At 30.4% G+C, this 25,178-nt stretch overlaps 4 protein-coding genes across 4 annotated transcripts; 1 reads left to right on the forward strand and 3 right to left on the reverse strand.

Annotated features, from left to right (window-relative positions):
• Positions 1–337: 337 nt before the first annotated feature.
• Positions 338–2,867, reverse strand: LOC108777180 (putative E3 ubiquitin-protein ligase UBR7). Its single transcript, XM_018543998.1, has 7 exons — positions 2,413–2,867; positions 2,124–2,312; positions 1,900–2,046; positions 1,346–1,457; positions 1,056–1,231; positions 781–940; positions 338–665 (listed from the first exon to the last, which is right to left on the reverse strand). The coding sequence occupies exons 1-7, from the start codon at positions 2,554–2,556 to the stop codon at positions 514–516; spliced, it is 1,080 nt and encodes a 359-aa protein (XP_018399500.1). The 5' UTR covers positions 2,557–2,867; the 3' UTR covers positions 338–513.
• Positions 2,868–4,237: 1,370 nt separating this feature from the next.
• ND-42 (NADH dehydrogenase (ubiquinone) subunit ND-42) lies at positions 4,238–8,445 on the reverse strand. Its single transcript, XM_018543995.1, has 4 exons — positions 8,237–8,445; positions 5,704–6,345; positions 5,209–5,598; positions 4,238–4,446 (listed from the first exon to the last, which is right to left on the reverse strand). The coding sequence occupies exons 1-4, from the start codon at positions 8,303–8,305 to the stop codon at positions 4,279–4,281; spliced, it is 1,269 nt and encodes a 422-aa protein (XP_018399497.1). The 5' UTR covers positions 8,306–8,445; the 3' UTR covers positions 4,238–4,278.
• A 2,606-nt stretch (positions 8,446–11,051) lies between these two features.
• egg (SET domain bifurcated histone lysine methyltransferase eggless) lies at positions 11,052–18,376 on the forward strand. Its single transcript, XM_018543989.1, has 13 exons — positions 11,052–11,304; positions 11,782–11,917; positions 12,032–12,172; positions 12,285–12,655; positions 12,776–13,002; positions 14,268–14,673; positions 14,785–15,015; positions 15,843–16,187; positions 16,365–16,532; positions 16,613–16,921; positions 17,002–17,297; positions 17,552–17,876; positions 18,088–18,376. Exons 1-13 carry the CDS (start codon positions 11,065–11,067, stop codon positions 18,292–18,294), a joined length of 3,402 nt encoding a protein of 1,133 aa, XP_018399491.1. The 5' UTR covers positions 11,052–11,064; the 3' UTR covers positions 18,295–18,376.
• A 1,112-nt stretch (positions 18,377–19,488) lies between these two features.
• LOC108777179 (myotrophin) lies at positions 19,489–24,575 on the reverse strand. Its single transcript, XM_018543997.1, has 5 exons — positions 24,505–24,575; positions 24,318–24,406; positions 23,013–23,123; positions 21,640–21,837; positions 19,489–19,540 (listed from the first exon to the last, which is right to left on the reverse strand). Exons 2-4 carry the CDS (start codon positions 24,384–24,386, stop codon positions 21,661–21,663), a joined length of 357 nt encoding a protein of 118 aa, XP_018399499.1. The 5' UTR covers positions 24,387–24,406; positions 24,505–24,575; the 3' UTR covers positions 19,489–19,540; positions 21,640–21,660.
• Between the last annotated feature and the right edge of the window lie 603 nt (positions 24,576–25,178).

Consider the following 25,178-nt stretch of genomic DNA (forward strand, 5'->3'; position numbering starts at 1 on the left):
ATATTAAATATATATCGATAAAATTAATCTACATAAAAATCTGTAAAATAATCTAACAAGTCTATAAAAAAGGCAAGATGTTTTGCTCCGTCAATAGTGTGAAACGCAAATATAAAGTAATGGAAGCAAGAAAAGAAATGACAGGGAAACAGAAAATAAACAAGGACTTGTTCGTTATATCTTTCAATAAAAAATTTATTTGTAATTAAATCGAATTAGAGATTAAATGTTATAATACATAAACAGAAACTGCGAATTATTTCTTAATACTCTCTCTTGACATTATATTTATATCTGCAAATTACGTTCTCTTTACATTTCTTTCCATCTTCTCCTATAATTATGTGTATGGAAATTTTTATTCGGAGATTTTTCAATTCAGTGACATGTACCAATTAAACATTAAATATAAAATTCTTAAAACTCAAGATATATACGACATCCTGCTATAGAAACAATAAAATGCTTATTTTTATTTGGATCATTGTTAACTATGGGGATAAATACAAGCTTTCAACGACAATACGTTGGCACTGTTACTTTAGGACGTTTTTTGGATTCCATTTCCGAAAAGAATTCTTTAATATCTTCTTCGCGTACGACTTTCTTGTTTTCAGCAAACTTCTGTAGGTATTGCATAAGCCGTTCTTTCATATTGTTATATTCTGTAAACGATTATAAACAGCTTAAACGTTAGTGAATGTGGTAAATATTTTTTGAAAAATTTAATATTTTCAAAAATATATTTTGTAGAATATTTTTAATCTCATAGTGCTTTACCTTCAATCGCTGTCAACTTTTGTACATGCCCCATGCTGGCAAGAGCCTTCATGCCTTTTTCATATTGAGATTCTTGTTTATTCATTTTACCTGCTTCCTCATATGCTTGTACACTATCTTTTGGATCGAGTAAAAATGCAATATCTTTTGCATTATATAACTGCAATAATAATACCAAATGTAATAAAAGATTGTCATGCAAAGATGCACAAATCTTTTAACAAATATAATATGTCAGCAATAATGAAAGTACGTGAAAAAAGTCAATATCCCACCGATTTACATTCGTCGCAAGTGCATAGTGCAGTTCTCCAGCCCTCTATCCAAAAACAGCTTCCCTTAGAATCTGCACAATTAAGTTTTGGCATTTGACATTCTTTGGGCAACTCATTCACGTCTATCTCTTCATTTTTTTCAGATACATCCAATTTCACATCCGCTTTCTTTAGGACTACTCGCAGCAAAATAATATATTGATAAGCTTACAATTAAATACATTAACAATAATAATGTACAATAACAATAATAATTAAGTTTGTGTGGATATCACAAAAGTCCAAGCAACCTGCATGTTTTGTTGCATATTTCCATAGAAAATTGTGTTTCCTCATACAGCCTGCACAGATCATTTCATCATATGCATTATCTGCTGGTGCACTGTTGTCACATTCCAAATGCTAAAAAAATCACAGTAGTCCTTTAAAATTTATCTTTATTAAATAGACTATACAGACTATGAGTTATTTTAATCTAATCAAGACAAATATCTCGACAAATACGAATGATACAAAAAAAATGTTTCAGACAAAAATTGTATGATTCAGAAGAGGACAAGATGATGACCTTGGATAGTCGTTTAAAAGTTACAGTTAAAGGTCATCTTCAATTTCTTAAATAAAAACTTTAATTTTTGATTGCATATTTCTTGTAGTTTACCTCGTCAACTCAATCAACAACACTTTACTTTTTTTCATTATTTTCTTTAACTTTTATCTAATGGATACTCATTTTGACTTTTCTAAAGTTTAATTTTATATATACATATAAATTTTCCAAACGCTGAATACAAAGTTCAAAAGAGGTCAATACAAGTTACATAGAGATTATTTTGTAATTTACCTTCAAATGATACCAATCCTCACATATTATACATTGCAGCATGTCATCTTCATCACCATCGGGATCAGGATATGGTCTTGCGCAGGTGCAATAAACACCATCAAAATTCTGATTGTATTTATTCTCAATATTGGTAGCAGATTTTATCTAGAAATAATAAACATCGGTTAATCAAGAAATTTTATATAGAACATACAAAGGTATCTAAGTGAAAGATGCATTACTTTCTCCAGATTACACTGTTTGCCATCAAACTTAGTATTTCCACAGTCGCATCTGAAGTGTCGCTTTGTATACAGTTCTACAAGTTCGTGGCCTTCATGACAGTGAAAGCTACATGCCAAACAGACGGCAGCTCGAATTTTGTCCATGCAGCACGTTTTGCATGCGTACAACGCCTGTCTCATATATCCCTACAACAGTTATTCAAAAGGACAAACCAGTTAGTTAAATGGAGAACAAAAACTGTAAAGTGCGATATTGTCGCAGACAAAAGATTAAAGGCATTGCTACCTTACTGTAAGTACAATTCTGATCGTCTGATGCGCCGAGAACGGCATGTGCATCCTCTTCGAGTTGATTTTCTATTTGGAGAACATCGAGCATCGTGACGGAGCTGTCGTCCTCCACAGACTCGGTCGGATGTTGGTCGGACATGTTTTCGATTTCGTTGCGAATGTAAAGTGCGACGAGAGTACACTGCGAAGTCGTAGGGTGAGGAGATTCGATGTTGGGATCTTTGCGAGCGTCACAGCAAACCGTTAAAGACGCGAAAGGTTATAATAAACTGCGAGTAACGAACGCGAGACACTCACGGACTGACGGCGACGCGTTTGACATAACGCATCTTACCGAAGTTTTATCTTATCGAATTTTCGTTCGATGAGTCCCGAGCCTCTCGGAGGATTCGCTTTCGACTTCTCACTTTTTCTCAACCGCGCATCAGAATCTTGATACGGGATTACAACATTACAGTGGATCTGCGTTTATCGCATAACGCATACCAGAGGTGGAGTGTCGCACTCGTCGCAGAGCGCGAAGCTGTAACCAGCTGTGATGGAAATGAGACGCGCAATCACAGCGATTTGAAACACACACACAAGTGCGACATTTCATAAATTCAAATTTAAATCGTTAGTCACGAAAATAAAATCTAGTACACATATAAGTTGAGTACCGAGACGCGATACTTTATACATATTATATTAGTGTCTCATAGAATTTCACGTGACTGTTGACATTTATATACTTAGGAGTAAAAAGTTGATAATGTAATATTAATTTTATAAAATTTACATGTAGTTTTGTAAACATATATATATATATATATACATATCAGTGTTGCCAGATGATTTTAAAAGGTGCCCCCTAAACGTATTTAAATCCCCCAAAAATTCCTAACAACTATAGCAAATATCCTTTAAATTTTCAATAGCTCGCGTTGAGGATAATAAAAAAAAAACTTTTTTGGCGTAAATAATTTCATGAAATCAATCGATCGATTATCCGCCTTTGTCTAACAAACTTTATCTTGAATATAACGGGAGAATCCCATTTGCCTACATTCCCGATTGCACACACCACTTACATCGATCGGTGCCTAGTAACTTTTTCGTGCTTTATCAATCAGGTTATATTATTTTTAAATTGGCCAATCAGCGAACAATGTGTGCAATCGTACATGTAGCAATCGGAACCTTCCCGAATATAATTACACGGTTCGATTTACGCCGAAGTTATAACGTCGATATTATGAAAGTGGCCAATCACAGTCATTCCATTCTTCAGAGGAATAGCTATGATTGGCCAGTTTCATAACATCGATGTTATAACTTCGGCGTGAATTTCACGACGGCAAAGCAGCTAGGTATACGCTTTTGATGCCTATAGCATCTTGGATTTTAATAATGTTGAATAACATTTTAAAATCTATGAATGACATTAAAAATCTGTAAATAATTAATTTATATTGCGAAAAATTTTATTTCGACCGGGAGTCGAATCCGGATCTCTTACATTCCGTACGAGCGTCCTTATACCAATTAGACTACCGAGGCCTTAAAACATATATTAAGTCCTATATATGTTTTAAATTAAATAATACATTTTCTAAGGCATTTGGTATATACTTTTCAAATACACGTAAAATTACGTAAATACATATCTATAATTATCTATATGTTTATATTAAAAAAAAATTATAATAATTACACATTTTTCCATTATTATAAATTATAAAATATAGCATTAAAATGAAAAAAATTAATTCAATAGAAACAAAGATTGCAGACATTTCCCAGTTGAAAGTAACATTTATTTTTACTTCAATTATTATTTACAAGCTCTATTTCTTTCCTAGATATATCTTTTTTTTCGTTCTCACACCGTCGCCGCGGCCTTGAGTTTCTCCATTTCATTAACCAGCACATCTACTTCGCGTGCACTAGGTCTTAGAGTTGATAAATAAAAGGGAGGATCTTTTTTCCACAAAATATTTTTATCTCCTAAATTGGTGTTATATCCTTTAGTGTACTTATATCCGGGTACCTGTAACCAGATCACAATAATTATATATAACAATCCCTTAAAGGCTCCTGAGCTTTCAGCCAAGAAGTCCGCGTTGATGGTAGCAACACCGAATCTTTAGACAAATATATTTCATATAATTGTGTATAAATGGCAATATAAATGACTTATTCTCATCAGTATTTAATTTTAAACTCTTACGGTCTAAATAAGATTTGATATTATATAATATTTATTTTTATATCTCATATAATACTTTTTAGTTGGTATAAAAATTAATTATTTATACTTAAGTTTATCCACCTTTGTAAATCGAGATATAACAAGTTCATTTTAAGAAAAAACATTCAGTCATGTGTAATGAGACATTCTGATGTTATTACTGTTGTTCATTAATGGAAAACATATTAGAAGACGTGCGGTTCTTACAATTGAAAGAAAAAAATAATTACTTTATATACGAACATTTATGACTTTAAAAAGTTTTATTATATTTTAAAGAATTTAACGATATATTGACGTAATCGACTTGTAATAATGTGATTTCCGTTTATGTTTAATTGTTTTGTTTATGCTAAAGACCTCATAGAGATAAAAACGTTTGTAAATTTGTATTAACTGAATTATTAAATATTTAAAATTTAATTATTAGCACTCAATAATCAACTTTGACGTAACTTTTTATTTTTAAATATTGTTTTTAACTTAATTTTTGAAAAATTTTTTATTGTAGTATTTTAATTTGCAAATTTCTAAATAACGTATTTATAGACATATTCATACCGTTTGCATTATTTCATACATTTCTTTCTTTTCTTCAGCTGTATAGTGCAATTCTGGTATTGAATACTTGTTTCTCCAATAGTCTATATGTAAGTGATATCTATTTTCATAATATTGTCTTTTAGTTCGAAGATCCTGAACGCTTTCAAATCTCCAATCAGACATTTTCTTAGCTGTTTTATCCTCATAATCAAAATTTAGCGTTTCAATATCTTCGACCATGTAAGTAATGTCTCCCTCGTTTGTCCAGTCATAGATTAGAACATGAGAATGTTCTTCAATACTTCTCAAATAATCCAACTTGTATATATTTTCAATATCTTGGAGATACTCTGAGGTGAGTACTTTTGAATTTACTTCGTATGGTATGCTACGTTTTTTTATTTTTTCCTACAAATATTAATATGTTAAAACAAGACAAAATATTCTTTACAAACACATAGTGAAAAATGGAAAGCAAGCAGTGTATCATTTGTATTAATAAATTCAAATTACCATAACTGTATTCACAGGTACGTCCAAATAAATGATTAAATGAGGTCTCAACATCTGTAACTTGGCCATGTCTACGATTTCATGGTAAAATGTTAATGCTTCCGAACGCATATAACCAGCGTTAGTCATCGCTTTTGCGAATACATAATCGCTATAGAAAGAACGGTTGAGCACCACTCCTTGGCCAGTTGAGAGCAAATGCAGTAGAGTAGTGATATACTGATCGAATTTCAATTGAAAATAATGAAATTGAAACATGGGCACATTGGGATGATACGGATTTGTCAGAAATTTCTGCACGTCACACGATTGTGAACCCACAGACAATCTATCGTCCAGCGTACGTATATCGTATCCATATTCATTTATATAATACTCATCGAAAGTCGGTGGTGGTAGATAGACCATCTCAAACTCCTCAGCCAATTTTGCGGCCACTTTAGACTTTCCTGCAGCAATCGGACCTTCGACGACGATCACCTTGGAATTCTCATCGCAACGATCAACCATCGGATCAAACATTTGTGCCCAAAACCCATATTTTTTATGCAGATAATCAAACGGTGCGAGATGTCGACAATTTATTCGTTTCGCTTTTTGTGCAATGAAGGCCAATTGCATTACATTGCTGGTAGCTGTTACCTGTATCCACACAAATTAGAAGTACAGTGACATTTTACTCTGACAGAATTTATATTCATGTACAGGATGAGACACCTAATTTGCACATTTCAAAAAATTTGTAAATTATAAGTTATACGAAAAAAAAATACAAAATTTACATAATTTTAAAGAAATCATTATATATATAATGTATAAGTTTCTTTTATAAGTAAAGGCATTTTAAAAATGTGAAAGTCAACTTTGTTTTTTTTTATGAACGTATATACATTTTTTGTGCCACACAAGGGAGTTACAGACAAAACTCATTTCGTATTTCTCATGCCATTTCGTTTTCCTTATATAGAATAAAAATTTCTTCTACAGAATAAAAAGAAAAATAAATAAATGCGGAAAAGTACAAATCGGTATGAGAGATCCCCCAAAAATTGTAACATACAGTTTTCTATTATCATGTAGGTTTTCTTTCTTTACATATATATAAACAAATGCAAGCATATATCCAAACAAAAAGTACTTTCCCGTTACATGGTACTTTGACTAATTTATAAGAGTATTATAAGACCTTCTTATAGATATAAAACCAAATTATGATTTTAAAGCTTACAAGAGAAATGGCATGAGAAATATGATTTTAGTGTACATAACCTCACATTCAGGCGATATATAAAATATAGCAAAACAAGAAATACATAACGTTTTACTTAATGGCTTATTTAATGTATGTAATGTTTTATTTAATTTATGTAAATATTTTCTTAATATATGTAATATTTTAATTGTAATTAAAAATCTGTTCTATCGATAATTCAGGCGGGTCCAGCATCACCTTAAGATGTTTAATTTTGTGTATATCATTAATTATCATTAATTGTTCTAAACCTGAACGAGAAATATTCAAGGAAACAAAAACTAACAAGAAAATTCATGTAATAATCCCTCGAAGTAATGCAACTTTTATGTGTAACAATTTTTCGTACAATTTATAATTTACAAATTTATAGATATGAAAGTTAGATGTCTTACTGTATATACAAGACATTCAATTTAATCTGTACACACCAGTATTTTGAAAACTATTAAGATCGATAAAAAATTTAAAAAAGCCTCTTCAATAGTGTTGAATCTAATGAATAAGATTTACTTATTACGAAATAATTTGAATCAGAATATAATCGTACAAGAAGAAGAAGGTACAGATATAAAGAGACCAATAGTTTACAAAATATTTTACATTTTCCAATAATTCTGACACATTTTGATACAAAACATACAATACCTCGTAAACTATTAATTTTTTGGCAACTGTACACAATACTTTTGTGTATAGAATAATAAGATGAATCAATTGGTACAAAGAAAATAAACAGTAGCTATTTTAGAAAATACATATATAGTTGCACATTGTAAATTGCATAATTTTCTTTAACATTAAGTATTTATTTTCTGCATACTAATTGATTCATCTTATTATTCTATGCGTAAAAGTATTAGGATACAGTTGCTAAAAAATTAATAGTTCACGAGACATTTTATGTTTTATGTCAGAGTGTCAGAATAATTAGATATCTCACATAAATTGGTTTTTTAATATCTTTACCTTAATGCTTTTATATGCAGAATAATTACAGAAATCATATTGTGTTAAAAAAATTATAAAATTCAGCAGAAATAAGAAAAAATGTCATACAAGAATATATAGGTCCTAAAATATTTTATTATAAATATGTATGTGTGTATATATATATATATATATATGCACCTTTTTTCTGCATTATTTATAATACTTTCTTTATAGTTTCATGAAAAGATATGATGAATCTCGTATTAATGATTAACTACCAATATGTTCGTTTTTGTAAAACGTATTTAGATGTTAAAATAAAAACTGTTAATGTGTATCAATACTAACCTTACATAATTGTCTAGTAAGATTGTTGTATCCGAGTTTCACGAAACCAACGCGAGCAAGTGATGCCATTTTGTTATTGCAAAGTATAAACTTTAAACGAAAAGAAAATTGTATATTACATGCTATAAATTAACGCGTAAGAAAACATCGCTGGATGTATTCTTTCCCAATATGACATAAACCTCCGTAAAGGCGTAATCACACTACAGGTTGCGCGCTCTGTTGCGATTGATTACAGTTGAATGTTGGAAACTAACCAATCAGAGCAGAGCAGTTCACCGGTTAAAGGCCGCAGCACACACTTTTGCATGATGCATAAAGGAGCCTACAGACCAGAGCGGCGGTGAAGCGGCGAGCGATAGCCAATGAGAGCCATGATTTTGCGTAAAAACATGGCTCTCATTGGCTATCGCTCACCGCTTCACCGCTACGCCGCTCTGGTCTGTAGGCTCCTTAAGGTTGGTTTATACTGGCCGTAATCTGTTAACTTATGCCGTAATCTGTAAAAATAGACCAATCACAGTCGAATGAGAGGGGAATAATCGATTATAATTGGTCAATTTTTACAGATTACGGCATAAGTTAACAGATTACGGCCAGTATAATCCAATCCTAAGAGAATCAACAAATCACAATGCTTCTTTTCCTCCCACTTCACGGATGAGAAGCATTTTGATTGGTTGATTCTCTTATGCGTTTCTCTTGTCTCGGCTACCGCAGTGCTGTACTCATGGCGCAGAACGCTTTCTCTAAAATTGAAAGTTTATAGCCAGATGGTCAGCTTGTGGGGCATCATCTAAAAGTAGAAGTGCAAAATGATTCAAAAATTCCTGTGTTAACTGTTATTGTATAGAAATTGTGGTAAGTGTTGAAAGTGACTTATTATTAACTATGTATTTATTTGTATGTTGTATTTTTAATTATTTTCTTTATGCCTTTTCTCGCTTATAAATAATAAATATTAATAAGATGTAAATAAATAATGTTTGAAAGAAAAATCGAATAAAAATACAATACAATAATAAAGATATTTATTTAGAAAGGTGTCTCACCTCCGATTTTAATGAAATTAGTCTCAATTGATGCATTTTTTCTATGAAACGAAAGAATTTGGCAGAAAAAGTCGCTCTACCCTGCGAACTACGATAGGAAGCGTTAAAGCGTTGACGATTATTAAGGTTAGGAAATGTGTCATAGTCACGAAATACTGTAATGCAAGCGTGCGCCGAAGGGGGAGGTTTCGGGAAGCAAAGCTCCCTTAATTTCTAATTAATGAACACTGAGGAATTACGTTGTATTTTGTGATACAAAAAGAATATAAATGAATTTTTTATTATCGATAACTATATATAACGGTATGGCTTTATTTTTAGTACATGATACGGCTTACCTTGTAGGGATCTGTCTAATCTTTTCCAAATCTACTTTTTTAAGTATATTTTACCCTCATTCATTTAGCAAAGCGAAGATAAAGACTGCTTTCCTTTTAGAAAACATACTCGACACTTAAATGTCGTTCTATCCCTTTTTGACATTCAACAAATGATAGAACGATATTTGTGTTGACTGTGCGTTTAAAAAGAAAGTACATTTTCAGGAGCATCAAAAACGCATCGAATGAGACTAATTTCATCAAAATTGAGGGCAACTTTTCTAAATAATTACCAAATTAGATTTATTCGACGCGTCTTCGCATGAAAGAATCTGGTAAGAAAAAGTGTCATTGCCCCTTGAACCGGATTCCTCCACCCCCTTCCTCGAAAAACTAATTAAGTCAACAGATTTTTCTAACCTTAAAAGTTAATTTTAACGCTTAATATTTCGATTCACAGAACGGAGCAACACTTTTTCTTGCCAGATTCCTTTATTTCATGCAAAAACACGTCGAATGAGCCTAATTTTATCAAAATCGGTGGTATGGGAGGATTCTAAACAATTATATACCTCGATTTAACAATTATCAACCCTACCTATACCTATACACACTGGATCTCAGAAACTTTAGTGTAACTTGCTAAAACGAGATTTTTTCGTGTTTCTGAACTTTTTTTTAAATTTATATATTTCGAAGCTCCTTAATTCTATCGACTTTTACACACTATGGACTTGTTTCTTATTCAAAACTAGAGACGTCTAAAGGCTTGGGACGCTTGCACGGAATGCAAGAGATCCGGGTTCGACTCCCGGCCAAGATAATATTTTCGTAATAAAAAAATTATTATTTACAGATTTTAATATGTCATTCAATATTATTAAGATCAATCTAAGATGTGCAAAGAACATCAAAAATTGTTAAATTGTTAGTCAATTTAACTCGTGATATTACGGCAGTGGGTTAGTAGAAATGCGTTTCAAGTCTGAAAAATTCGGCGCACAATTAAAAATCTGCATATATGTAGTTTATAAATTCACATGCACACACACACACACACACAATTATATAGAAGCAAGCCCAAGATCCAGCTTGACCATTGCGGCATGTTTTCATCGGTTTTCATTGATTTAAATCTAATATCTTATTTCAACATTACAAAAAATTAATAGAAAAAAGAAACGAATTATTTACTTTCTAAGTAACGATAATTATTATACTTAGCGAATAAATCGCGTGTTATTTTATGAAGTAACATTTTCAATCATAAATATATACTAATAACTCATGTGAATATATTTATGTATATTCAGTATGTATAACTTATAAAAATATGATTACCTAAGTAATTTTTATGCATATCGTATGATTTTTGTGTAACATTTTTTTTTTTTTAGAATCATTAAGACGAATATTTTGTTTCTAGGAATTGTTTAGCTAAACAATTATCAGGAAAATGGCTCAAGCACAGAGTGCAGAAGTTATTGAATTAATGTCGGATGAAGATGAAAAAAAGACAAGAAAAACCAAATCTAAAGGGTACAATAGTAATTGTGTTAATTTTAAATGTCGCTCTGGAGTAAATATGAAGGTGGCACCTTCTTTCGCGTGTGCATTCTATGGAGTTTTAATTGAGAAGAAAAAGAAACGTATAATATGTCAAGAATGTTTTGATGTTGCATTGCAACATCAGAAGGTAATTTTTGTTTTAATATTCGCTGCGTTAATAAGAAGATAAATAAGTAAAAAATTAGTATTTTTTAGTTAATAAAAGTAAAATCAAGTCTAAACAATAATATATTTTAGTGGAAACATGACATATTTGTAGCCCATTTGCTTATAACAAAAAGTGTCACAATTCTGATAAGGGATAAAATTTACTCTATGGCTACAGTGTCCGAATAATAACAGTTAAAAAAAAACTTTATAATTAAAAGAGTATAACATGGAGAAAAAGTGATAAGTTATAGAAATTGTACTTATTCACTATCCTAATTAAAACGTTCCAATTCAGAATTTAAAAAAATGTTTTATCAAAAAATCGCTAATTTTTAAATGGGTCACTTTTCTTATCAATGCAGCGATATATTACGAGAATAAACTAAATGTTAATATAATAGATTAAGAATGTTAATGTAAGATATATCGAATGGTAATATTATTTTGTTTATAGCAATTGGTACGAGCCTTTATAGAAAATAGATCACTATTAGATTGTGACTTTCCGGATCATACTATGGAAGTAGAAATTTCTGATAGCGATGATTCTGATGATGAGAAGAAAAAGGAACCAGAGAGAGATAATAACGGTACGTTACGTCTTTAATTATTTCTAATTTTATGGCATAAAAAAAATTGGATTCGACAATTATCAAAAATATAAAATAATATAAAATAACGAATGTTTTTACTATTTTTTGCAGAATACATTCCAGACGATGTATTTTTAGATATCCAGGATAAATTAAATGATACATTGTCACATATTTACAAAAAGTACAATGTGGAGCAGCATACTAAAGTTGCGTGTGAAACCTTGAAAAAAAGATGGCAAAACATATGCGGTAAGACGATTATTCACTAGATAAGCGCATAAGATGCATGTAAAAGTACAAACTCTTTTATCTCTTTTATTTAGATATAAGACATGCTTTATATCGTATTATGCATTGACAGCGACAAATGAATCTCTCAATACCGAAATACGGGAAATAATGTGTACTGTGGATAAATTGCGTAACAACTTATACAAGGACTTTAGACCGCAAATTAAAAAGCTTGAGGAATTGCAAATAAACGACGAAATTACCTATCCGGAAACTTCTACCTATCCGTTTGTAGCAACGAAAAAAGTAACGCAAGTACGCGTTCCGCCTTCCTCGCTGTTACAAGATCAACTGGAAGTTTTAGCGATTGAACCATCTGGTATTAAGGAAACAATCATTCCTAATTTACCGCCAAATGGTCCACTCCTTAAACGGTCTCCAGAGGTAGATGATATCGTTTATATTATGAAAAGTCCAGTTATGCCATGGATTAAAGCAAAGGTTTGTAGAATCTTTATCTATCTGTTGTATCATATACAAAGCATATTTTTTTCGCTTGTATTTTGATTAAAGAGAAGAAGAAATCAAAGAAGATTAGAGTATACAAAGATCTTTTCGTAGGTACTAAATGTTTCATCAAATCCATGGAGCATTCGCGTGAAACTTATCCAGAAAAAGTATAATGCGGCGATAAAGACTGTCTCTGGCAAACTGATAGCAACAACTGAACTAAGTAAAGTTTTGATTCCAGTTGGAACGCGAGTTGTAGCAATATTTCACGATGTTAATTCCAATAATTACTACAGCGGAATAATTGCTGAGACACCAAAATCTATAAATAAGTATAGGTGAGCGTTTAGAGATTTCTTTAAACTATTTATATATAGGAAATAATAATAGTAAGATATACAAATTTTTCCATGTATGTAAGAATTATATAAATTATGTATTGTAATATTAAATTATTTAATGTCAAATTAGTAATGACAATAAGAAGGGCTACGTGCAAAAACAATTTAGTTTAATAAAACAATAGACAATTTATAATATACATACAGACATTTCGACACCAATTGGATCATTATCAAATGTTAAATATAATTAAAATATTATAATTAAAAACAACCAGTAAATCTGAGAAGTAAACATACAAAAACCTTATGAACAGTCTTTTATTCTTTATTAGTACTATATAATTGACAAATAATTAGTCTCCAGAGACAGTTATAAAAATTATACATTTGGGATTGTGATATTTTATTTTTTTACAAATTGACTGTAGATTTTCTATTTTATAAAACCATTGACGATCATTACATTCTGACATATGCCTCCGATATTTGAACATTGCATACAACGAAAAATTATTTTCACAATCGGTTATCCAGTTGACGAGCAATTTTCCGTTTTCCCTGCTTCAAATATTCATCCAACATTAACAATTCAACGAAATTATTTTTTGTGTTTCTTTGTATCTTGCGATTTGTTATTAGTATTTTAACTGCGTTCATTTTTTTTTGTATTATATCTGAAGAGGGCTTAAAATCGAAACATGTAATGTATATTTTTATTAGCTCTGTTAAATTATTTAGTATTTATTAATGTTCATTATAATTTAGTTTTTGAATGTTTATTACTTTTTTTACTCTCTTATTGCCTTTAATATCACACAATTATTTGTTAAAAATTGTACACTCTTGACTCAGATCGCAATTGTGCTTCAATTTCTTTTATATTGACTATCAATGTTACTATTGATTTTATTGATTAGATTCACATTTAAAATGCGCTTTTTAAAACTGATACATAAGAGTTCAAAGTTACTCGGCTATATATCTAATTTTCATCAATATAAATATACATTTTATAATATATAAGCGATGCGATATTTGGAATAGAAGACTGTTCATAAGGCTTTTGTATGTTTATTCAAGATTTATCGGTTTTTTAATTGTATTTAATATTGATAATCCGATCGGTGTAGAATCTTTTTTTATATAAATTATCTATTTAAGCCTTCTATCTATTCTTATTGTCATTACTAATGTTATTATTTTTGAGTCATAACATAATATTATTTTGTATCATGTTGAGTATTTATTACTTATTACAGATATCTCGTATTTTTTGACGATGGTTACGCTCAGTATGTTGTCCATAATGACATCTTACTAGTTTGGGAGACTTCGCCACGTATTTGGGAAGATATTCCTAGCGAATCACGAGAGTTTGTGAAGAAGTACCTGGAATCATATCCTGAAAGACCAATGGTGAAATTGCAACCTGGTCAAATGGTTAAGACTGAATGGAATGGTAAATGGTGGCTTGCAAGAGTCTTACTGGTTGATGCGAGTTTAGTGCAAATGTATTTCGACGCCGATAAGAGAACTGAATGGATTTATCGTGGATCGACTAGATTGTATCCTTTGTTTCTCGAGGTACAGAAAGCTAATGCGAGGCAACAACTTCAACAGTTTGGCAATGCACATACTCGACATCGTATTCCTGCTTCGTCTAATGTAAGTGAATAAAAAATTTTGGAAATAGTAATTTTAACAGACTTGATTGATAATGTTAAAACATTTTTATAATAGTTTATATTCTTTGTTTACGACTTATAATTTCCGTAGAAAAATAATTTACCTTACGTTGAATATACGTCCAATGTGGAAGATGATGTTATACAACATTTGCAAGCAGAGAAAGCAACAGTTGCTACAAGTGTGACATCTACTACACCATCCACTGCACTGCAACAGCCGCGTGCAGTAGCTAAAAAAAGTACTACCAAAAGGCAAAATAATGTAGACACTGCAACATACAGTTCAACCGTGGAAACGAAACCGTCACATAGTATCGTTGTGAGTAAATTATATTAAGGAATATTGACGTAAGCATATCATTTCAATGAGGATGGGGGAGTGCAAACTTTAACTTTACACAAAACTCATATACATATATTAAAAATTATAGCAAAGCTAGCTTTGGAAGATCTGGCGAAAACTTTCTTACAAATAACGCATTAACTATAAATTCGACAGTAAGCGTTTTATTTTTTATTGTAAAAATTTTCATAATTGTTTCTCCTTGTCAAAATTTAAGAACGGGGGGGGGGGGGACAAGCGTCCCCTAAATTTTGTATAAACTTTTATACGCTTTTTACAATAAGTTATTATTTAATCTTTAAATCTTAAGTTATAAGAAATTGATCATTTATAGTCAATTATTCTTCTCACATGTTTGATCATGATTGATTAATATCTTATATATATAGAGAGCTTAGATAATGGCTTAGTGTAGAAAGCCTATTACACTTATTTTTATCATATTTTCAATAATTTTTAATTTTTTAAATAAATGATTTATGAAAAATACCTTAAATTTTTTTAACATCGTTTTTTTTTTTAAAAAAAAAGCATTGCGTGCAAAATTTTATAATACTTGAAAAATCACATATGTAAGAAATTTGAGAAAGATATAGACTTTCTTAGCATTTTTGAAGTGTTTTATTTTAATTGAAAAAATCTTAGAAAATTTTTTTAAGTTATATAATTATATAGAAATTCTGAAAAATGGTATGGTTAATTCTGAGACAAATTTTTATCAGAGAAAATTATACAATTGCATATATTAGCATATTATAATTAATCAACATAATATTGATTTTATATGCTGTCAATTTTTTTAGTTTTATCATACACAGAGGAAATATGAACCGAAAAAATATATTGCTCACAAATGTGGGCCAAAATGTATCAAGAGCATCAAAGTTTCACCTGATGATTTAAAAGCTCTTTCTCCACTCTCTATTCCGCTTTTGTGCGGCTGGCATCGTCAACTTTGTAAATTCTCCAAGGGCAAGAAAGTTATATTATATCAAACACCATGCGGCGTCAGATTACGAAATATGGAAGAGCTGCATCATTATCTCCAGGTTACTAATAGTACATTATCCGTCGATCTATTTGATTTTGATTATTGGGTGCGCGCTTTCGCCGATTTCGTTGTGGAAAAGTGCTCGATCAACATCAAGGTAAATTTTCAAAATTCAAATATTGTAAAAAAAAAACTTATTTAACAATATGTATAGATTGATGTGAAAAAAATACTAATTTATCATAGATACTAGAATATATTCACATATTGTATATTGTGTGATATATTAAAATTATATAGATATTAAAAATTATTATGATTTTGTATTTAAAAGGATCTCAGTTATGGCGTAGAAAATGTGCCAATACCATGTGTAAATGATTTGGATTACAATCAACCGGATACTATAATATATACTACACGTAGGGAGCCAACGGAAGGTGTTTATCTAAACCTAGATCCTGCGTTCTTATGTAGTTGCGATTGCGAAGATGATTGTCAGGTATAAAATCATACAACTGCCGCATAATAATACTGCCGTGAATTTATACTTTATTTTACTTTACTATGTTGTACACGTAGGATAAAGAGAAATGCCAATGCTGGCAGTTAACGATACAAGGAGCAACTTTGGGGGGAAAAATGCCAAATAGCGCTGTTGGTTATATTTATAAACGCTTGCCAGAACCGGTGACCACAGGAATTTACGAATGTAACTCGGGATGCAAGTGTTCTGTAAAAACGTGTCTCAACAGAGTGGTACAGCATCCGCTCAGATTAAAATTGCAAGTGTTTAAAACAGGGCCGCGTGGTTGGGGTATAAGGTGCCTCAACGATATTCCTCATGGCGCTTTTATCTGCATTTACGCAGGAAGATTACTTACCGAACAGGTACGGATAATAAAAATACCAATCTCAATTCTTATAGATTTATCTATCTATTCATTTATTATTTTTGCTTTATTATACAGGGCGCAAACGAAGGGGGTAAAAATTATGGTGACGAGTATCTGGCAGAGTTAGATTATGTGGAGGTGGTAGAAAGTTTCAAGGAAGGTTACGAAAGTGATGTTTTTGAACCGGAAATACCAACACCACCTACAGAAAATGACAATAAGAAAAAAAAAGCTACCGACGTAAGCGACGAGGAAGAGGATAATACAAAGGAAAGCACTAATGACTCAGACGAAGATTTCAATATTGATAACTATGTGGCTTCTTGCAATAATGATTTGTTAGAAACAACTGCAGAATCTTCGTCCATTAGGTAAGTACCCATTATGTTCTATACTATTAACTTACGAAACATACTTTATTTTATTTTAAAAATATATTTAGTGTGTGACACTATTATGTTTCATGATGTAAGTCTGTATAATTTTATTATTACTTTTTTTATTTCTTACACTATTGTTATTGCATGAAATATTTAAGAATTAATTTTTTTACAATTATAACAATTATCTATCATGTATAAATTTGTATAAACGGAAAAAATTATAAAAAGAGCTTTATGACTAGGAAACGTCTAAGGAAACGAAAAAGACATGAAATGGATAGTCAACCAGATGTATCTGAAGAAAACAGCGAGGATGAAAGCATTACGAGAAACTTAGAAAATGCAACAAAATCATCCACGAATGAAATTCAGGATACGATAAATATCAGTGATGACGATGATAGTAGAAATGATATAAGAAGAGAGCCAAGTAGATTTGAACCTAGTTTAGAACCAAATCAAATAGAGAGACCGACATCCAAATCTGTGAGAGAATATTTCGGTGAAGATGAAGCCGTTTACATTATGGATGCTAAAACAACTGGAAATATCGGCCGTTATCTAAATGTAGGTAACAAAAAATTATAAGGTTTTTTATTTTTTATCATTATTAAAAAAGAATAACCTTTGGATTCTTTAGAATGTTTTAAAATTTCACGAAATTATTTAACATCCTTAATTGTGTGACTTATTCCTTTCTTTCTTGTATAATATTTATGAATTAACATAAGTTATGTTTAATATAAATCATTCTTATATATCAAAATGTATTTTTCAGCACTCTTGTGATCCAAACGTATTTGTGCAAAATGTATTTGTCGATACACATGACGTGCGTTTTCCATGGGTGGCTTTCTTCGCGTTACAATACATAAAAGCTGGACAAGAGCTTACATGGAATTACAGTTACGACGTGGGAAGTATACCAGGCAAAGTGATCATTTGCAAATGTGGTGCAGCTAATTGTAGAGGCCGTCTTCTATGAACTGTGCATTTTATGGTAATACATTTTGTTCTTTGTATAAATAGAATTTGTTTTCTCTATCAAAGACAAATGATATTACAGGCATCATATTATTAGTCATCATTTATCTTTATCGGAAAAAGTTTATAATAGAAATGAACAAATACATAAAGACATGAAACGACGTACATTTGTCTTAAAACACTTCATACATTAAAATCTGTAGAAATTGATTTTTTATGAATTATATGTGTAGATGTGTTATATTGTAAGTTAGTAAAATTTCCCCTTTAAGTAGATATTTAAATGTAATTTTATATGAAAAAAGTATATTTCTGTTTTTCTTTCTCTATCTCCTTTTTGAAATATGACACCTGGTTTACGATTGGTTACAGAAAATAAAAACAGTATTCATAACAATGATGTATTGTAATTGCTTATTATTTTTGATTGTACATTCTTAGCATCCATTAGACATGTTACACGTTGTTAGCATTGCAAACGTACTATTTATCGCAATTTATACATACATCGTTCAAAATTCAACTCAGTACACAGATATTTTCAAAGGGAGATTGTAGTACTTAAGAGCACAAGGGACCCATCGTTGTCATAAAAGTATCAAATTTAAAATGGAATAATATGATTTATGACATAAAAATGTATAAAAAAGTTTTCAGGATTTATAAATTAATAACAAACAATATGTATCGTATATATACAAGGTGTCCGGAATTTAAATGTCAAAATTTTGAGTGTGTAAGGAATCGATAAACTAAGAAAAATGTCCTGTAGAAATATACTCGCTTTTGTTTCGTTCTTGGACGTGAAGGACTAGTAGCTTGGCCATCCTGATTACCTGATCTGACATCATTGGACTTCTTTGTACGGAATTCTTCTAAAGCAGGAAGTTTACTTATTGTCAATCAACTCAAAAGAACAATTGAGAAATTGAAGCTACAGTGCACTAAATATCACCAGATCAGTGTTTGGCTGCAACATGAGCTGTCCATACTGATGATATGTTTACATTCCTGCAAAAGGCTAACATTCTAAACAATACTTACATTAAGCAAATGAATAAATACAATATAAATAAGTAATTATATTTATAAATAAGTAATAAAAAAGTACGGAAACTGCGTTTTTTTTTTTTGCGATTTTCTCCAAAACGAAACAAAAACGAGCATATCTCTACAAGACTTTTTATTAAGTGTCGATTCTCTCTACACGTTCCCGAAGTTTTGACATTTAAATTCTGGACATCCTGTAGAATAGATCAAAATATATTATATATCAAAATTACATTTGTGTGTGTGTGTGTGTCATGTGCTCACACGGGAAGGTCTCGTTAGCACACAGTGTGATAACACACATGCACTCATATCGGCCGGTTCATTTTTTTTATCGCTTTATCAATGAGAATATTTTATTTTAAATTGAATTAGCGATGTGTGCTATCGGAACCCTTCTGTGCACACGATTGTAAATTTAATGTGATTCTTTAGTAAAGTACCGAAAATTTGGGGTGTCTTATCAGGGCCTCAAATATCTGCATAATTTGAATAAAATATTAAAATTACGTATATATATTAATGAAATAGTATGAAACACACGATAGTGCAAAAGTGATGAAATAAATTAGAGAAAAAGAGACAAATTATTCCAATTTACAATGAAATCAAGAACTGCATCTTCAGAAAATGAAAATAAGATGAGTATTGTATTACTTGATATTTTGCCACTTCAACATTAAGTATCTTTTCAAAATGACCATTAATCTTTTAATTTTTTGTGATCAATTGACCGTTACAATTTTAATTTTTTGAATTATTATATTAGGGATTCCCAAGTTTTTGTAAATCGCGACCTACTTTTTAGAATAGAGCAAATTTCACCTAGCTTTAGTGAATAAGGAGAAACAGGAGAGGATCGATTATTATTTATAACAATACGTATAATAACTAATAATTTAATAATTAATAATTTAATAAATTTAAAGACAATACAACACGTTTTAACTTACAGAGTCTTCCTCAGTACAGAATAATTATAAATTATTGAAACATCTCATTTTGCTCGATTATTGGTCGTTTAAATTAAGATATTGCGTTTTACTTAATATACTTTATATTTTATTGCTTTTCTTTTAAAAATTTTATGTATTAAATATACTTTTATTAAACTATTTTTCAGATGAATGTATGTATGCACTTGTTTTTTTATATTTGTTGATAACAGACTTAATGTTGATATTGATACGAATTATTTTCAAGTGCAAGGAGTTTGATAATTTTAACTTATTTCGCAATTTAATTTTAATTCCTACCGTTACAGAAAAGCCAATTTCATATATGTACACGTACTTTTCGCGCGTGCGTAAGTTTGAAAACGCGTAGTAATGAAACGTAATTTAACATTAACAAATTTTTCGTGATCAAAAATCGATTTGAGACCCACAGTGGGTCGCGACCCACATTTTGGAAACCCCTATATTATATTATCTTGTTTTAAAAAAAAAATCTATAGTATTATTTGAGTGCAGTTACTCAAAAAAACGTTTCTAATCCTTATCTGTCACTAATGGAGAATTCGGTACACATGCACTGACTCTGCTCTGGTGCTGCCCGGACATGGTACGAGTGCAGAACCACTTTGGTACTATGCCAAACTGCACTGTCAGAAACGTCAGTGTAACATTTCTTGAACTCGTTCAGTTCATTCAGTTGATTCGAATATAAATTCAGCACTACACTGGGTCAGTTTTTATTTGCCGAATAAGATAATCTGAATGCACTGATACAGTGCGCACAAGCCGAATTCGCTACATGTTACACGTTAAAAGTTACATCAGCAAAAACCAAGTTACATGTAATGTACATGTTAGCTGTAATTTTCCATTCAACAATATAACTGTTAAATAACACAACCTACTTTAGAATTTTGCACACGTCAAGTTCTCGGTACTTCAACTTCATTATATAAAGAAATTAGACATTTCTATGGTAACTTGATTTACTAAAGAACCACCTTAAATCAAATTAACTTTTGTAACTTGTTTCAGCTACAAAAGAGTGAATAATATCTAATTACAATAAATCTGTAACTTATATGTATATTTAGAACCATGAAGAATTATTGCGAGAAGGATATGAGCTTTTCATTATACAATCTCGACATGCAGTATATTATTATTATTATTATTATTATAAAACAGCATCCACGTACCTATCTTTATTTAATTTAGAGTGCTTAAATACGAGATATTCTAGCCATCATAGACAAAAAAATCAAAACAAAGCTGATAGAATAGTCTCTCTCTATAAGGAGGAACATTAACATACCAAAGTAACAAAATTATAATACCGCATTTTGTTTGGCTTTATGCTAGTGGAGTTTCAGAAGCTGTTTAATCTCATCTTTCTCGGCTGCATCCAGATAGCTTGTGCCGTCTGGCGTTAAACCGTCTGGTTTAGCACCTTTTTCCAACAGCAGTTTTACACAATTCGTGTGGCCTTCCCATATCGCTGCCAACAACGTTGTGATCCCATGCTTGTCTGTAGCCTACGAAATATACGTACTTACTGCATTTAATAGTATAAATGGGATGTTCTAAAACAAAACACTTCGGAATATGTTAAAAACTAAATCTTGTTGGGCAAAAATGTTTCATGGCCTTTCTACAATAAGCCATTACCTAAGCTTTAAATCTTAAGAGAAAGCCGTAAGAAATTAACTAGTCAATTATTCTTCTCACATTCATGATTGGTCAATTTTTGATGGCTTAATACTTAGATAATGTCTTATTATAGAAAGTTCATCAGACAAAAATTATATAATTTAAAGGGGGTCAAATAAATGATAAAATAAATTTTCAAAAAAGTCGATTTTTCAAAATCACATAGAGGTCATCTTTATTTATTTATTTATTTTTAAATAAATAGAATAATTTTTTTCCCATATGATTTATCTACTTATCCTACACATCAAAGTATCAAGGTAAGTATTAAAGTAAGTTGGTATGGGTGATACGCATATCGCTAAAAATTGTTTGAGAATCGCCCTTTTGTTGAAAAAAAAGGAACGATTTTTTTTTTAACAAAAATTTTTTTTTACAAAAAGATCGATTTAAAGATAACTTCAAAGATGATTTCCAACTTCTATTTGATAAAAAATTCTTTAAATTATCAATATATATTATATCGATACGTGTACCGCCCATTCCTATATTAAGTAGAGATACCGAAAAATAATATATGTAATTTTCAAACTATTTTATATGATATCCTGGCATATATTGGTATAAAAAGTTAAATATGTCATAAACTATTAAATTTTGGATCTAATATTATTCCATTTAAAAAAGTGGAGGTTATCTAAATAAAATGATTATAGTTTGATAGATGATCTCCATGGGACTTTTAAATGTCAATTTTTTGAAAATTGATTTTATCATTATTTGTTGCCCTTCAAATCATACAACTTCTGTATGAAACATTTTTGTCCGCTGGGTTCAATTTTTTACATATTCTGGTGTTTTGTTTTAGATCCAGTGTATATCTTGAATTGCACAGTTGAGCAAGAAAGAAATTATTATCAAAGATAGAAAATGATTTTATACAACACAATTACATAATGTGCTACTATTTAACTATAATATAACATTATTTATTATATACTTTTGCTTTTTTAAGTATTATAATTAATGGCTAATTATTAAATCCTTGGTTATTACTTACATTGGCATTTGCTCCTTTCTCTAATAAATATCTGACAACTTCACTTTGACCATAATCTGCTGCATAATGTAGCGGTGTTCTTCCATCGATCATTTGATTTACATCAATGTTCTAAAAATAATAACAATTAGATAGTGAAGTAAACCAAAATAAATTAATAGTTAAATAATGGATCAGTTTTTTATTGTGACTGAACTAATGTACACTTTTGGAACTTAAAGCGAGATAACTATATGTTTGATACTTGTTGAAAGCAAGAAAGAGAGTTCTAATGCAGTCTAGTGAAGGAATAGAAATAGACCAAATAACTATAATATACACAGATAATAAAATGCTATAGTAAAAAATACTGTTTTTGTTATAAGAATATTCAAATAGTAAAACTAATAGTGTTTTTCACTGAAAAAACTAATGCAATACTAGTGTGTAATGAGAGCAACTGAATGCAAATTAATTCATATATTTTCAGTGTTAACAAATAATTTAACTCTTAATTAATTGTATATTATTTGTTATGATAATGTCATAACTTTAAAAAAATGAAATTATTTATTAATACTGAAAATATCTGAATTCATTTGCACTTAAAGGGTGCTCAAAGATAATTAATCTTTAACCTTTTGATATCTTTGAAGATAATACTCATGAAAAAAAAGTCTTAAAAGCAATATTGAAAGATATGATCTATTTTTTTATTACTGCACTAAAATTTTTTTGCTTTCACCAAATATTAAATATCTATCTCACTTTAAGTTCTAAAAGTATATATTAGTTCAGTTACAAAAAACAGATCTCTAAACTATGTAATAACTTCATAAATACCATAAAAAAATTGGATTAAAAAAAATATTATATAAAGCTGTTGCATTGCAGTACTAATAAGAATTTTTAATATATTTAACAGGGTCTTTATATTGCAGGACCCAAGATATCTTCTTGGAATGTTTTATACAGTTATATCTATTTCAATTTTTAAATTGCTCGTTCCAGATTGCATTCACAAGAAACAAGATACTCAAGGCGAGAAATATTTAAACAAAATAAAAAAAATAGAACTTGTCGATGATAGATATTGGTGAAACTTACGAACATGACACAATCAATTAGGTACAAATGAATACTTCCAGTATCAAAACACACATTTATTTACCAATTATTTAATAAAAACTTATATGGTCATTGAACATTTTATATACCTACTTAACAATCTAGAAAGACGGCATATGTTGTGCATATCAATCGTACAGTCGAAATATGCATGCGTTTCTCAAAACATCTCTAAGAATCAAATCTTGTTTTATTTACCTTGTTCTCGACGATGTCTCGTACTTGTTCGAGATCGCCGTTCTTTATGCCCCAAACGAGCTCGCTCATTTTCGTCGACGCTGTCGTTCCTGTGGATTTACACGAACGGATGTATCCACACCGCACGCATACACGCACACATATACACACAGCGTATTAAGTCTACGTTTTCTTATCCGTTCCGTACCACAATCATTCGAAGTTTAACGAAATTTAATAAAACTTCGGAATCCGATTACTATCGACAGTAAATTCAGACTGATAAATCTCGTCATATACAATACAGGGTATAATCAGAGAGAGCCTGACAGCGGCCATGCCCGGGATTTAGCTACAACTTTATTTTGAAGCGCCTCTATGTCCACAAAACGTGAACATTGAACTATGTAGCCAATGTCAACGATAGTGTCGGTAATGTCCAAGATTTTTGGTTCGAATCTTCCCTATATCTATGATTTTTTTGGTTCGAATCTTCCCTATGTTCATGCGTCAGAGATTATAAAACCTCTTTGTTATCGGTCCATTAGAAAGACAAAGACAAACGATTGATCGAAATAAAAATGGCTAAATCGACTAATTATTTAATAAAAAACATTGAACTATGTAGCCAATGTCAACGATAGTGTCGGTAATGTCCAAGATTTTTGGTTCGAATCTTCCCTATATCTATGATTTTTTTGGTTCGAATCTTCCCTATGTTCATGCGTCAGAGATTATAAAACCTCTTTGTTATCGGTCCATTAGAAAGACAAAGACAAACGATTGATCGAAATAAAAATGGCTAAATCGACTAATTATTTAATAAATCCTTAAGTTTAAATATAAAATATTTGGTAAATTTTTAATGATATATGTAAGTAG

The sequence above is a fragment of the Cyphomyrmex costatus genome, unplaced genomic scaffold, assembly GCF_001594065.2.
Source record: "Cyphomyrmex costatus isolate MS0001 unplaced genomic scaffold, Ccosl1.0 scaffold413, whole genome shotgun sequence".
In the NCBI taxonomy this organism is placed as follows: Eukaryota; Metazoa; Arthropoda; class Insecta; order Hymenoptera; family Formicidae; genus Cyphomyrmex; species Cyphomyrmex costatus.